The following is a 14,952-nucleotide window of genomic DNA, read 5'->3' on the forward strand; positions in this document are numbered from 1 at the left end:
TATTTTTGCTGTTTTTTTTAAATGAACCACCAGCATGTGCTTCTTTTGCCGACCATGTAAATTTGTAGCAGTAAAACAGCTATGTCGAGTGAGTTGAGTAAGGAGTGAAAAAACAAAAACACATTGGGGCACCCCCGCTTTTGAGAAAGACCCAGGACTACTGGGCCCCTTGGCCTATTGCCAGTAGGATAGTTTATTTATTCATTTATTCCCTGACATACAGTTTGTGTATGAACTGTGTGTTAATCCCATTCAGGCTCACATGATTCATGAGTTTACCCATAGCAACCATCTCTCTCTTCAATTTATAGGCTGTGTAAGGACTGCAGATTCATAAAATAAAATAGCCAAACACAACAAATACATTTCTTAAATCTGTTACATAAATAAGAAGGAAAAAAAGGTGTCTGCTGCTTTTCTTTTCTTTTGTCCTTTGTGCCAGTGTTCATCAGTTTACAATTCATGCATGATGATAATGTTGACAGATAATACACAAACACAGCATGTAAGGGGTTGAAAAAACAGTTTACAAAAACAGTGCTGGAAAACACAGAGACAAGTATCCACCTTGCAGTGACCAAATCAGTGTTTTGGTTACCAAAATAAGCATAGGTCTATGCCATTCACAGAATAAAATAGATCCATGTAAAAGCACTTTAGAGAGCGTTATGAAAGATTCAAACAATGGTAACTACAGATGTCAATGGTTTTGCTATTCTGGAAATGTTTGGCTGATGTCCTCCTAGCTTTTCTACAGCTTCTCTTAACTTCACTGAACACTTTTCACTGCAGGAAATCCGTGGTCTGAAGATCAGATCTGATACCTTCTTATCATCCTGACTTTCAGCATGAAGACTCCTGCACAACTTGTTCAAGTCCTTCATCAAACGAAAACTTTTGCAGGACCTCAATTCCAGTGCAAGGTTACTCGACTTCTTGTCCCTCTCCTCGCACAGCTGCACCACACAGAATTTAGCCAAGTCGCTGCCCCTCTTTGCATGGCCTGCCACCATGTTGAGAATCAGGGGGTAAAGGTCATGAGCTGAAGCTGGAATTGAAGGCTCTGGAAAGGCGTGGTTGGGAAGAGAGTGGCTGGGCAGTGAAGAGGACTGAGAGAAGAGAGGGTTTATATTTATTATTAAATGACTCATAGTGGACGGCAAGTAAAAACTGATCAATATTACATGTAAGTTACAATCTACCTTTGGGCAGATGATGAGGACTCGCTGTGCATTCTTGGCCTTTTCTGCCAGCCAGCGCATTGGCCCGAGCTCTGCAATCTTCCTCTGCTGCCACATGTCGACAGCCACACTGCAGCCGCCGTACCACTGCAGGAACTCTGTGAGGGCCACCACGGCCTGCTGGAAGGCTGAATCCTCAGCAGGGTACACCAGAAGGACTGGGACAGGAGCCATGAGAGATGTAGGCAACCTTTTGAAACCCAATGAGCTCGCAACGTTGGTGCCATATTGTTTATCTGGAGAGTAAGAAGTCATTGGAAAGTAGGGGTTAGATGTCTTCAGCACAGTGCCAAAGATTTCATATGACCTAGAGGGGATTTCTGAATTTGTTTGTGGTACATTTCAGTACTTTCATCCAATCTTCACATCTAGCAGGGGACACATTTTGCTTTCCAGAGTACAAGACTTCTAGTGATAAAGCTGAGCTCCTTTTAAAATGTGACAGAAAGATCCCTGTAAATTGGTTTTGGAAGAACTTTGAAAGTTTAAAATATTTGAAACCAGTAGCTTTCTGACTGAGGAAAGGTGCAACACATGTATACAAGATTGGCGAGTGAGCCTGTGCATCTGTCTTAAGTCTTTTACTATTCAACATCTGCAATTTCAGTGCCTACAAGGTCCTCTCCCAACTAAATGCATGAATAAAAAATGTTGTATTTACAGATTACGTAGCAGGAACTCATTATCATCAAACCGACCAGTACTCCAAGCACGGCCAAGGCTATGCTGGTGAAGTTGACATTACCAGGGTCAGCGCCTTCTGCACAGTCAAAGAAATACACAAAAAATATACAAAAACAAATTCCCCATTTTACTTTAGTTTGTAATTATATTGTGATTGTACTGCATGGCTTTAAGGAATGCTGCATACCTGAAGTAGGGACCTCGGCTGCAGTGAAATGTTAAAAAAAAGAATTGTTAAAGACAGAATTATTCCCATCTTTTTACTGTACATTAAATACACACATGTACCAGCAAATAAGATCGCTCACCAGTAGGAACTGCTGTAGGCTTTCGAGTGACACCTGAAAAAAGACAAAGTTTAAACATTTAACTTATATACAAATGAAAGTATAACATATCAAAGGAAGTGTAGAATAAAAAAACTACTCACGTTGTGTTGGGCGAGGGATTGTGATTGTGAAAAATTTGTAAGAGATTACACTCTCTGTCAGAGGCAATGGCATATTGGCAGCTTGGATGCTGTTGAAGCCATAGCTTGCCTCGACTAAATAATGAAACCATTTCTAGATTTGAAAAGACAGTCATTGCATTAACCTCTCATATGTCTGTCATTTCAAACTCATGTTGAGCAGAATAAACACATAAACACAGCAATGTTGTAGGAAAGATTCCATGCCTGCACTGATCCACGGATGCCTGCCTCAGACAACACTGGATTGTATTTACAGTAGATCGCGGCTTCCCCCATAATAAAGATCCGGGTGTCTGTCAGGTATTTATTACTAGCTGCAAAGAGACAGAAAATGTCAGACACCCTGTATAACTAAAGACAGTTTGTATAAATTATATATATATATATATATATATATATATATATATATATATATATATATATATATATATATATATATATATATATATATATATATATATGTATATATATATATATATATATATATATATATATATATATATATATATATATATATATATATATATAGTGTAAATACCATCTAATTGTTCTCTCATCTCCTGTTTACCCTTTCACACAACAACGTATTGTACACACACAAAATTGTTGTTGTTTTATCTTTGCAACGTTGTGTCCTATTATTGTGTTTCAATTATCAATAAAAAATAAAATAAAAACGGGATTTGATGTTTATCTACCATTGGGGAGATGCAAACTCGGGGTGGACGTATGGGTCAAACAATCACAAGACTGATCATATAAAAATATGATTATAGGGATTTATAACTTAGTAGTGTTGTTTAAAATGACAATCAACATGACAGTTTGGGATTTTAATTTATAGTAATCTTATTGTTCTTCTTCTTCTTCTTCTTCTTCTTCTTCTTCTTCTTCTTCTTCTTATTAGTAGTAGTGGTAGTAGTAGTAGTAGTAGTAGTAGTAGTAGTAGTAGTAGTAGTAGTAGTAGTAGTAGTAGTAGGAGTAGTAGTAGTAGTAGTAGTCTTTATATTATAATCATTATCATTGTTATTATTGTTATAGATAGTCAAGGCATTTGTGTTCTGTTGATGTACCATGGCAGGTATTGACCAACACTTTCCACAATGCTTTTAAATACAAATAATACTTCTGGGGTGCACTGCCTTAAAAAAATCTATTTGGGTGTCTTTATTTTATATGTTGAGTGTGTACCAGCTACAATATTTCCATATAAACGTTTTTACGGTTTGTCGAGTGCAGTGTCACCTCAACCAGACTAAAGTTCTGTTTGAGGAAAAGAGTGTTTTTGGAGTGTAAAATTCCTCTGTTATTTGATAAACATTACAGTATATATAAACTTTTGATGTTTTCAGATAATGAATAATAATGAATAAAGTTATGTATTGTATTTATTATTTTTTTTTAAATGTTTTTCAGTCAATTCTGAAGATGCCATGTCAGTGAATTACCCACACAAGTGTTTGTTAAACTATATTTATAGAAAACAAGTGTTTTTTTATAAAAATGCATCTTACCATCAATGTTGATTGCCCAGCTTATGTTCATCATATTTTTTTCTCCCACTGTCACTAGGTCTACTCTCAGGTCTGCCAGGACAGACGGAGTGGTGTTACTGCAAGGAGGGAAATCTGGAAAAACAAACAATGGTGCTATAATTTGTTGCCTATGTTATTATTCTCGGAAATGTACTCATTGTCGGATAATTCTGCTGTTGGAGGGTAAGCCTATTGTACTTCCAGTTGTGTAATGCTCAAGGTAAAAACATTATTCACGTTTATTTGGAGTTTGGAGCCACCTGCTTGGCTAAAGATTTTATTGAATTTCAGGCAGACATTTCAAATAAACCTCAAATCTCTTTATATTTGTTGGTCTTTATTTCTTAATCTGGTGGGCTATATCTAGAGGTAATTTCCACGTGTTTCATCCTGCTTTATGATCCAAGTGTTACATTTTCATCCAAAAGGCAAAGCTGGTAGCTTTCAAAATGAATAATAAATCAACAGTAGGCTACAACAAAGGTGAGAAGACTAGTCTCTGCATTGGCCAACACACATAGTTTTTTAAGTAAAAGCCACAGTGGCTTTAAAACCAGCCCTACTATTATTAACATTAGAGGTCAGACCTCATCCAGAGTATAAATAATAAATCACATACCACGAGATTCACGACGACATTCCACTATCTGCAAGGAATCCCATAAATATATTACTTAATTGACTTTAATTGCAAATAACAATTAATTAATGGCTCAGTTGTAAAAGTCGATAACTTACAATTTCTTTTGATGTCACCTGGGCCACAAAATAGCAGAACAAAATCAGACTGGCTTCCCACATCATCACACCTGACCTGACGAAAACACAAACAGAACTATAATAAATGAAAAGAACAGTAATGGGATACGTACACCTTTTACAGCCCACAGCATGTAACTCGTTACCTCTCGCGCTCCTCCTGAATGGACTGTCAGTGACTCGCTGGATTTGTCCCGTTACCTTTTAAGTCAATAGCACTAAGCCCCGCCCACAGCAGTGGTCCAGCTCTTTGGAGCTTTACTCGATTACACTACGCATAGTCTCCCGTGTCAGGGTTTAAAAAAAGGTAAGGTTTTCTTTTCCTGCTGCTTATGCCAGTTGTTTACTTCTATGTTGGTATTAAACTCCTCCAGCGCCGTCTCTGTTTATTAAATAAACATAGTTTGTGAGCTTAAGTGTATCAGTTAAGGCGAAGTGTGTCCGTCCTGTTGCAAACAGCGGACGACTTCAGTAGTAACGTGTTATTAAATCAAACGTAACGGAGAACTAAGACCCGGAAAAAAAATCTGTCAACAGCCTGACCCGCTTTAAGAATTTGCAGACACTTTAAACGTCTTCTCGAGCGTTTGTATAAATTAAACTGTGTTTTAACTTAATCCTGCAGACCAGACTGCAGCTGCAGGTATGCAGGTCCTGCAGCTGACCGACAGACCGTTAGTTCATGCTTCGGCGTCACGTCGACGGCGTCACGTCGACGGCGTTGAGCATTCGAAGTTCTGCGTCGAGGGACCGCGTCGCTCTGCAATTCACGGCCATGCCGCCAGGTGTGTGTGGCTGCGTGGTTTCAGGGGTTTTAGAGTCGGAGCTCGTCAAAATTGAAGAGCAAATGCTTATATTGCAAATGTTGAAGCGCAGGCGACAGAGAAGACGCTTGCGGAGGTGGTCTGTACGACCATTAAAAAAAACGTCGACGTAGTTAGGATTTTGGGGAGGTGCACGTCAGGCTACGGCGTAGGGGTGTGCGTCGAACTGACGCAGAAGCATGAACTAGGCACCGATGAGCCAACAGTTGCGTAATTGGCCTCTAATCGTAAACATTTAGCGGTATTTCAGACTAACCATAACACCTAAGGAAGTGAAACTAGGACACACCTTCTTGTTCCCACTTGCTGTGAATGTGTTGGTGTCTCAGAAGCTTCTTCATCGACATTTCAGACTATTTGCTGATTTCAGCTTATCAGTAAAACTGCTGCGGACTGGCTGCTATATGGCTCCGACAGTCCTGACCTACTTATGGAGGGCCACGTTTTGAATGACGAGGCTACACTTGCTCTATAAAGTAAACGGCACTACAGAAAACCTCTCTTTTTCTTTCTCTCTGTTTCTCTCAAATCTGTCCAGTTGTTCCTCTGCGCACAATTATCACTGTTGTGACGAGGTGTGATTTTTTTTGGGGTCTTTATAAGGCTAAAAGCACAAAGTGCTTCATCCCTTCTGGTTAAAAGACATAAGACCATTTGCCCAAATAAAATGTACGCATTTGGTACTTGAGCAATGAAGTTAGTGAAGGAACATAAACTTTTCTCCTCAACAGCAGAATATAACCATATGAGGCCGGGCTCCACATGCAGGGTTACTTCCAAAGTGCCTGGAGAACAACTTGTATTTGTCTCTAGTTAGTATATTTCTGTTTGTTCATTCATTGGCATGTCATTTACAAAGTGTGCATTGAGAAGGACAAGGTGTGGTTAGAGTAATGATTAATACCATGTCAGCCAAAAGGCTCTCCGTAACCCACAATTTGCATACTTATCAGGACAGTACACAAACAGGTGGTACTTTTAGACATGCATGAGTCCCGGCTACAGTTTCACTGTGTGTTGTTGTGGTTACAGTGAATGAAGAAAACCCTCTCAGAACCAGGATGTTGTCTTTGACCACGTCAGGCCAAACTGGAGCCCGACTGTTTGTGACTGCGACTCGAGGGAGATTTACGAGGGATGGCAGGTGCTCGTTGACCCGTTTGCCACAATTTGCCTCTGTGACCAGAAATGTGGGTCGATGCTTTTCCCGAGCCTTCTTCAACCACTACAAATGCTTTAGTACAACAGCTGCCAACAGGAACACTTCCTCAACGACAGCCAATCAGAAAACACCGTCCTACAGTTACATCATTGTTGGGGCCGGGTCGGCAGGATGCGTCCTTGCCAACCGTCTCAGTGAGGATGCCCACGAGTCTGTGCTGCTGCTGGAGGCGGGGCCTAAGGACATGTTGCTCAGCAACGTACAACTCTCATGGAAGATCCACATGCCGGCTGCGTTGACCTACAACCTCTGTGATGACAAGTACACTAGTTGGATCATTTCACAAATGTTTTGTTGCTGATGTGTCAAACTGTTTTGTTTACCTTGTCATTCATTCCCAGATGTGTGGAAACACAAATAAGGTCTGCACAAATGTAGACATTTGTGCAGACAGGTCAGTCCCTTAAAACTCCACTGTAAAATGCCTTCATAGAGTTTATTCCACTCACTTGCATATTTCTTCACAGTTTACTGAGTCAAACTATGATTTTATGTTATTTTAGACTAATAAAGCCACAACAAATGAAGAAAATAAATGTATATAATTACATTTTAACTAATGAATCATCCATATATCACATACATGTATACCAATGTATTAGTCCAGCATTTAGACATATTATATCATTTTCCATGGAATAACATATTATTAAACTGTCAAGATCCGCTAAGCAGACAGATATTGGTTCCAATCTGATGCCATGCTGTATATATTTGTTTTCATTTCTCCTCAGGTATAACTGGTTCTACCACACTTTAGCCCAGGCCCACATGGACAACCGGGTGATGTACTGGCCGAGGGGCCGGGTTTGGGGCGGGTCCTCTTCTCTCAACGCCATGGTGTACATCCGCGGACACGCTGAAGACTACAACCGCTGGCAAAGGGAGGGGGCCGAGGGCTGGGATTACGAACACTGTCTGCCTTATTTTAGGAAAGCTCAGTATCATGAGCTGGGAGAAAACAGGTACCGGACAAAAATATCTGCTGGCCATTTTTTCTTTAATCCAAATGCTCTTAGGGTACCTTTTGACCTACTTTCAAATAATGTTAGTTTGCATAGACCGAGGGAATCTGACGGTGTTGGTGCTACCGTAACACAGACGCACAATGCTTCAAAATGCATCCTGAGTTGTAAATGCAATGTAATTTAAATTTCTAGTGGCACAGTGACGATGTTATCCCAAAGAAACGAGCTGCAGGAGCAATAAAGGTTTAACGCAATGTGTCACCCGTCTAATTTCAGCACATACAAATGAGGAGGGTGGACGGCAGCTCAGATATTAACACGCTTGTTATAACTAGAATAATCAAGACCTGTCTAGGCTGGAAGCATTTGGGGAGGTAGGTATCACAGGCAAAAGTGATGTAAAAACAATTACATAATTTGTAATGAGACTGAAATTATCACGCCATGCATCCACAGGAAGCTTTTTCTTCAGTGTTTAATCTAACACTGAAGAAAAAGCTTCCTGTGGATGCATAATAATGCTTCCACTTAGTACTGAATCACCAAATTGTGTCCATTTGTTTGTGTTTGAACTCAAATGTCATCTCATGAATTCATAAACACCGCCGTCTTCTGAAAAGTAGCAATGCTGCGAATTTAAATAATTAATGTTAATGCAATATTGATCATCAAAGACCTATAACCATTTCCCATAAAAAGATCATTGCATTTTAGTATTATTATATATATATTGTATAACATTTATTAATTATTTATATCTTTGTGACACATACAATTTGTGTTTTATGTGTGTACTGTAGTTACCGGGGGGGCAGCGGACCTCTTCATGTGTCCAAAGGGAAGACCAACCATCCCCTTCACCGTGCTTTTATTGAGGCGGGGCAGCAGGCAGGATACCCCTTCACAGAGGACATGAACGGATACCAACAGGAGGGCTTTGGCTGGATGGACATGACCATTTATAAAGGTAAAAGAAAACATGAACTCCTATATCCAATAACAACTGAGAGCACATCTCACTGCTTAAATCTGTCCAGGAAAGAGGTGGAGCACAGCCAGTGCCTACCTGAGACCTGTCCTGGGTCGACCTAACCTGAAGACGGAGGTACGCTGCCTGACCACCAAGATCCTGTTTGATGGCAACCGTGCCATGGGTGTAGAGTACACACAGAAAGGACAAAAGAAAAGGGTAAGACGGATAGAAATACTATCACTTTCAGGAAAATATAATTATGTTGTGGACGGTGATATATTTTCTCTCTTTTTTTTTACACACAAAATTGAGAAGATCTTTCTCAACCAAGCCTTTTTTAATTTACTTTTCGATCCAATCTATCCAGGAACAAAATGTTTGATGAATCCTTGGACTCTTTTAGTATTGATTCAATGATTAGTTTTTTCTTCTCTCTTCAGGTGTTTGCCGATAAAGAGGTGATATTAAGCGGAGGAGCCATTAACTCCCCTCAGCTTCTCATGCTGTCTGGGGTAGGAAACGCCGATGACCTGAAACAACTCGGTATCACTGCGGTTCAGCACTTACCAGGTAACTAAAACAAACCTATTTAACTTTATTTGAACACATCCAACACAAATACACACTGACAGAGGGATTCATTAACACCTGTGTCATGCTTAACACAAGTGCTATTTATGCCTCTCTTTGTCTTCCCCGCTTGTCTCTGTGGTTTCTCAGGTGTTGGCAGTAACCTGCAGGATCATTTGGAGTTGTACGTCCAGCAGCAGTGCACTCAGCCCATCACCCTGTACAAGGCCCAGAAACCTTTCCACATGGTTAAGATTGGCCTGGAGTGGCTCACTCGGTTCACTGGTAACCAAAGCATCCACACATGCTTGTGGTAACACACATTCTCCCTAACGTTCTATAAAATAATGGATTTCTGTGAGTTCACGAAACTTCAATGCCAAGTATTAACACATGTACGGGTTCATATAAATTCTGTATCTTAATCATAGAGTTAATGAACTTGAAGAAGTTTTTTTTTTTTTAAATATATGTCAACACTATGACCTCTTTGCATTCTGTTTATAATGTGTTTTTTTGCTTCATTTTTTTCTGGCCAGATCATACACATTTTAAGATTAACTCACAGAATGTGAAGATGAAGTATCTGGCATTGTTACGTTTATCGATTAGACAAGACAGATGCTGCATGTCTAACGGCGCTGTGTCCCACCATATAACGCACCATGACAACTGTCCCTTAGGTTATGGAGCAACAGCCCACTTGGAGAGCGGAGGGTTCATCCGCAGTCGACCACATGTCACACACCCCGACATCCAGTTTCACTTCCTGCCCTCACAAGTCATCGACCACGGTCGAGTTGCATCCAAGATAGAGGCGTATCAGGTGTGTGCTTAGTGCGTATGAGCGCTTTCAGGGTGGTTTAACTGTGTCATACAGGCATATGCATGTCTGAGTGTGAATGTGTTTGTTATTTGTCAACAGTACGTCATTTAAAATTCCACAGAACTCTTGTACAGGCTGCAACAACGTGACATGTATTAATGACGGATCAGATAAGACCCGCACATAATGCACAACACAAAGGAGAGTTTTAACAGTTCCATGGATCATTCCATGGAAAGCTTCAGGTGTTCAATAAAACAACAGGTGCTTTCCAGAACTTTCCTGAGAGGTGGCTTATTGACCTTAATTATAGGCCCTTTTCCAGAGAAGGATACGTTCCAGGAAAGAGTCAAGAGTTACTGTATGTACAGTGTGATATGAGGCTTCTATTGAAGTGCTACAAAAGGCTTTGTGTTTTTTTGTGTTTAACAAAAGGGTTTATTTCATGAGTTAATGTGTGCAGAAGCCAAAAGCAATTATACTGGAAATGGCATACTACGTATAATCTGTAGGACTACAGAAGACAATAAAAACATTGTCTTTATAAGGGTTTTACTGAATGTAGGCCGAGTCAAAAACACACACAGAGCAGTCACTTTACTTGACCCACTTTAGATTGTTTTCATAGAGCAGAAAATAACAATGAATAATGTTGTTTTTTCCTCATGCATTGAGATAGTATCTCCTCACGAAAAAGAAGTTTACCAGGACAGTACAAATGGAACGCTCGAGTGAATACAAAACATACCACAGAGATGTGTGTTTCTGTTTGTGTTTTAGGTTCATGTTGGACCAATGAGGAGCACCAGTGTCGGCTGGATGAAGCTGAAGAGCGCCAACCCTTTGGATCACCCGATCCTCCAGCCAAACTATCTCTCCACCGGTAAGATGTCTAGGACCAACTTCAGCAACGGTTTTGAGAACTGTTTCCCGAGAGAGCGTACTTTCAATGAGACCTGCTTACTTCTTAATGTACTTTGCTTTATATGTTGCTTCGATAATTCCCTCTGAAGGTCTCATTTTGGGGATTGTTGTTATTTGAAAGATTTGTACTACGTATTGTGGTTGGATGGCACACTGCTGACAATATAGCCCTTTTTTTTTTTGTATTTCCATCTCCTCTCTCCTCTCAGATGTTGACGTGTCGGAGTTCAGGGAGTGCGTCAAACTCTCCAGAGAGATTTTTACCCAAAAGGCCTTTGACCCGTTCCGTGGTCCCGAAGTCCAGCCTGGTCCTCAGGTCCAATCCGACGCCGACATTGATGCTTTTGTCCGCCAAAAAGCAGACAGTGCTTACCACCCGTCCTGCACCTGCAAGATGGGCTCGCCCTCCGACCCGATGGCGGTCGTCGACTCCAGTGCACGCGTTCTGGGGCTCGAGCGGCTGCGCGTGGTCGACGCCTCCATCATGCCCAGCATCGTCAGCGGCAACCTGAACGCTCCGACCATCATGATGGCAGAGAAGGCTGCCGACATCATCAGGGGTCGGCGTCCTCTCGTTGACCCGGGGGTTCCCGTGTACCGACCTGCGACACTCGACATGCAGCGATGAGCTGAGGGAACGAGTAACAGGTGAACGGCTCACAACACGGTGATCTTCGTATTCTGTGTTGGATCATGAGCTGTTCAATTTGCCTTTGATCTGATATTGTACATGAATAATGCCGTGTTGTCTTGTGAACACACGGTAGTATTTAAGTTTTAGATGTGTAGCCACAGGCTAACAACAATTTTTTTTTAAATTACACTTTTTACATTAATTTAAACATGTGACAATTTTTATCTGAATGTTTTAATTTAGAGTCCTGGTGCTCCAGGATGCCATGACGTGGTTGCTGGGGAACATGCTGAGCAATTGCAACCGCACTGTGAACATAATGGGAAATGGTTTCTCAGAAAAGTTGACTGTACTCGTGTAGATTCCAAGATATGAACCCTCCTGGCCCTCATCTCTCTCACAGCTGAAGCAAATATGAAAGAGGTATCGGGCAACAGCAGACTGGACAGGATTGCACTTGCATCATCAAGTATTATGGCTCACAGCCTTTACGGTAGTTGCCTTTTGGTTCAGGATAGTCTGTTAGTTGTTTAATTTAAGTAGCAATACATGCAAATGATAGCTCAGCGTATCTGGCGAGTGTGGTGCTGAAAGACTCTTAATGTAAAATACACGTACAAAACCCACAGTGTCACTTGTTTATACATTTGTTCTTATTGTATCGTGGATGTTTACAGAGAAGTATTGTTTATAACTGATCAGATTATAACACTTATTAAAACACTGACATGAACAAGTGCTGGAATGAATTCAAATCATGTCTTGTTAAGCTTCGCACTAATCTATTAAGTATCTTCATTACAGTGACAGTGATTGTTTACATTATGTGTAGCATTGCGCTATATTACTATAGTTTGTGTGCAAATGAAGGAATAACACTTTGATTGTAAAGGGAAAATGATGTGAAAGTTCTTACAGCCTTTATGTCTTTAATTTAGTCGTGATAGTTGGAAACAAATTGTGAAGCTGTGCTGACTTTGTCCTCATGACTTTATTCAGTGATCCTTACAAAAATTCTCAGCAGGTTCATTGTCAAGAATTCAAATGTACAAAACAGAGTTCTTGTTTTCCATTGGTACAAAATCTATAAGGTACGAGTACTTGTGCTACAGAGTAGATAGAGTTATATTGTTTTGATTTCCATACAACAAATGGATAGAAAGCAGAAATCTTCACTTTTTACAAACACTATACAGATTTTATACATTGTTATCATTTCATAGACATCTGCTAAGTGGACCAGTACAAAAAATAAAGCTGTCAGTAGTTTCTGTCACTGTGCTTCTTTAGATAAAAGTATAAATGTTGATGCGTTTGATGCTTGTGCTGTGAAGAAGCAGCAGATGATTATTTTTACTGGTGTTGCTGGCTGTCAGTCTGTTTGATTATTATTATGACTTCAAATAAACTCTACTTTACAAAGTCATGTTGTCCAATTCTCTTCAATTGTTTTGTTCTTTAAACTTAGATCAGTAAATGAACACTAAATGATGAATTTCCTCTTCAGTTTTTTGTTTGATGTACTACTTTGAATGTTTCTCCCGTCAGAGAAACTATCACAATCCACTGCAGCTCTTTTATTGGCTCCTCAGAAATATGTTTGACATGTATATGCAGCAGATCTACACATGTCTGCTACCAGCGTGTGTCGTATGGCTTTTAAAGTCTTCTTAATTACTCTAAAATGTTGTTTTAAAGTCTGTAGAATCCAAAACTGTAATATAGTGATTTTAAAGAGGTGATTGTGTGATTCTGTTTTATTGAAACTCTGAGGTCACTTGAGTCTCAGATCACTTATCAGAACTCAGAATTTAGATTACGATCAATTACAGCTGACATTTATTGAATATTTCACATGATTGCATTTTTAAATATATATCTTTTTTTAAATAGTTGTGTGCAAATTCATCCTTTGCCACAATTGCTCTGAAACCCAGTTAGTCACAGAGGTTGGTAACAACATATTTCAAGTTTTTCTTAGTTTAACACAATTTACATAGAGTTAGAAGTCTTTTTTATCAGCTAATATTGGCCACTATATATATATATATATATATATATATATATATATATATATATATATATATGTATATATATATATATATATATATATATATATATATATATATATATATATATATATAATGTGTCGATTAACTATGAAGTCTATGCAAGAAAACAACTTTTCAATATTGGCATCAACCTTTTGTCATAAGTGTTCACAGGGAACAGTGTGCTCTTCTTTAGCAAGTTACAAAAAGAGATAAATGGCGAATCTGGAATAATAATTGAATATCGATGTGCGTGTAAATTCACTTAATGATTCCTTGTTTTGGTTTTATATTTGAACAAGCCCTTTGCTTGCACAGATCAAGCACATTGCCGAGACAATAGTATTTAAATTCAGGGAAACAAGACTGCCCCGCCATGACCCAGTGTTGTTTTGTAATAGTTGTTATTACAGTTGGCAGTGGTAGAGAAACACATCTTGTACACATCTGGACATCTTGTACACGCACTAGTGTTGAAACAAAACTAAATCCTAAAATAAATAATAAATAAATAAAAGGCAACATCATTTCATTCCAAAAACACAAATATACTGATTTAATATATAGTCAGGAAAGCCTCTCTGTCTGTTGCGGCTTTTTTAATATACAATATGTCGACAGTCGGACCCTTTTGTGTTGGAGATCTTTGTAATAATCTGACTCATTGTGAAACAAGCCCTCAGACACCTGACGAGGAATTCCACTAAGTTGAAATGCTGCTGCGCAGGTTAAACCAATAAAATGTGATGTGGGGTTCACAGGAAGTGAATGGCCCGAAAGCAGAGCTGTCCAAAAGGTTATTTCACTTGATGACAGAAAGATGTCCCACTGATTACCTTCTGCTGCAGCATAATAAATAAACATGTCCTTTCCAGCTGTTTTTCAGTCATGTTCTCAGGCAGTTTGTCTTATTTTCATAACTTCATTCACGTTTAAATAGTTTCAAGCAGGTCTGAGAAATGTGAGGCGTTGCATATTCTTGGGGAGTTGGTAACAATGAAATGGTCTCTCCTCACAGTCTTCTAGGGGCTTTGATCAAAGTGAAGGGTCACTATGCAAACAAGTGCAACATGGAACATTCATCCTAAAACTATCTTTATGTTCAGGGTGCTTTAAAGTGACCGTGTTCGTAAAATGGCTGTAGCTTTAGTCTCAGTTGTTGTTATAAAGGGGAGAGTTCATTTCTCTTATCAGTGTGCATGTGAGACAGAAGGATATGCCTGAGGACAAAGTCTTTTTTCATTGATATGTGATTTCCTTTTCAAGTCA

General features: G+C 39.5%; 2 protein-coding genes across 3 annotated transcripts; one reads left to right on the plus strand and one right to left on the minus strand.

The window, feature by feature from the left end:
- Positions 1-170: 170 nt before the first annotated feature.
- LOC137801079 (uncharacterized) lies at positions 171-5,193 on the minus strand. The gene is given in 10 exon segments (XM_068598485.1): positions 171-1,109; positions 1,203-1,477; positions 1,903-2,001; positions 2,113-2,151; positions 2,228-2,266; positions 2,356-2,464; positions 2,608-2,711; positions 3,912-4,046; positions 4,667-4,746; positions 4,838-5,193. Coding segments are annotated over 9 exon segments (1,302 nt in total). The 5' UTR covers positions 4,737-4,746; positions 4,838-5,193; the 3' UTR covers positions 171-677.
- On the plus strand, positions 4,954-13,039 carry chdh (choline dehydrogenase). 2 transcript variants are annotated; one of them, XM_068598484.1, is made up of 11 exons: positions 4,954-4,998; positions 6,548-6,998; positions 7,472-7,702; positions 8,506-8,672; positions 8,743-8,894; positions 9,119-9,248; positions 9,399-9,533; positions 9,932-10,074; positions 10,855-10,957; positions 11,208-11,646; positions 11,876-13,039. In XM_068598484.1, exons 2-10 carry the CDS (start codon positions 6,577-6,579, stop codon positions 11,624-11,626), a joined length of 1,902 nt encoding a protein of 633 aa, XP_068454585.1. In that variant the 5' UTR covers positions 4,954-4,998; positions 6,548-6,576; the 3' UTR covers positions 11,627-11,646; positions 11,876-13,039. The 2 variants fall into 2 exon arrangements, with proteins under 2 accessions (XP_068454585.1, XP_068454584.1); XM_068598483.1 differs by having other exon boundaries at positions 11,208-13,039.
- Positions 13,040-14,952: the final 1,913 nt, after the last annotated feature.

Source organism: Clinocottus analis, unplaced genomic scaffold, assembly GCF_023055335.1.
Source record: "Clinocottus analis isolate CAN_PGR_092001 unplaced genomic scaffold, fCliAna1.0.p SCAF_4, whole genome shotgun sequence".
Lineage (NCBI taxonomy): Eukaryota > Metazoa > Chordata > Actinopteri > Perciformes > Cottidae > Clinocottus > Clinocottus analis.

Bases quoted from the DNA above. Each gene is read 5' to 3' on its own strand.
- chdh (XM_068598483.1), top strand. From the start codon at position 6,577: ATGTTGTCTTTGACCACGTCAGGCCAAACTGGAGCCCGACTGTTTGTG. The intron at 6,999-7,471 runs GTACACTAGTTG...ATTTCTCCTCAG, and splicing joins TACAACCTCTGTGATGACAA to GTATAACTGGTTCTACCACA. The intron at 10,075-10,854 runs GTGTGTGCTTAG...TTTGTGTTTTAG, and splicing joins CCAAGATAGAGGCGTATCAG to GTTCATGTTGGACCAATGAG.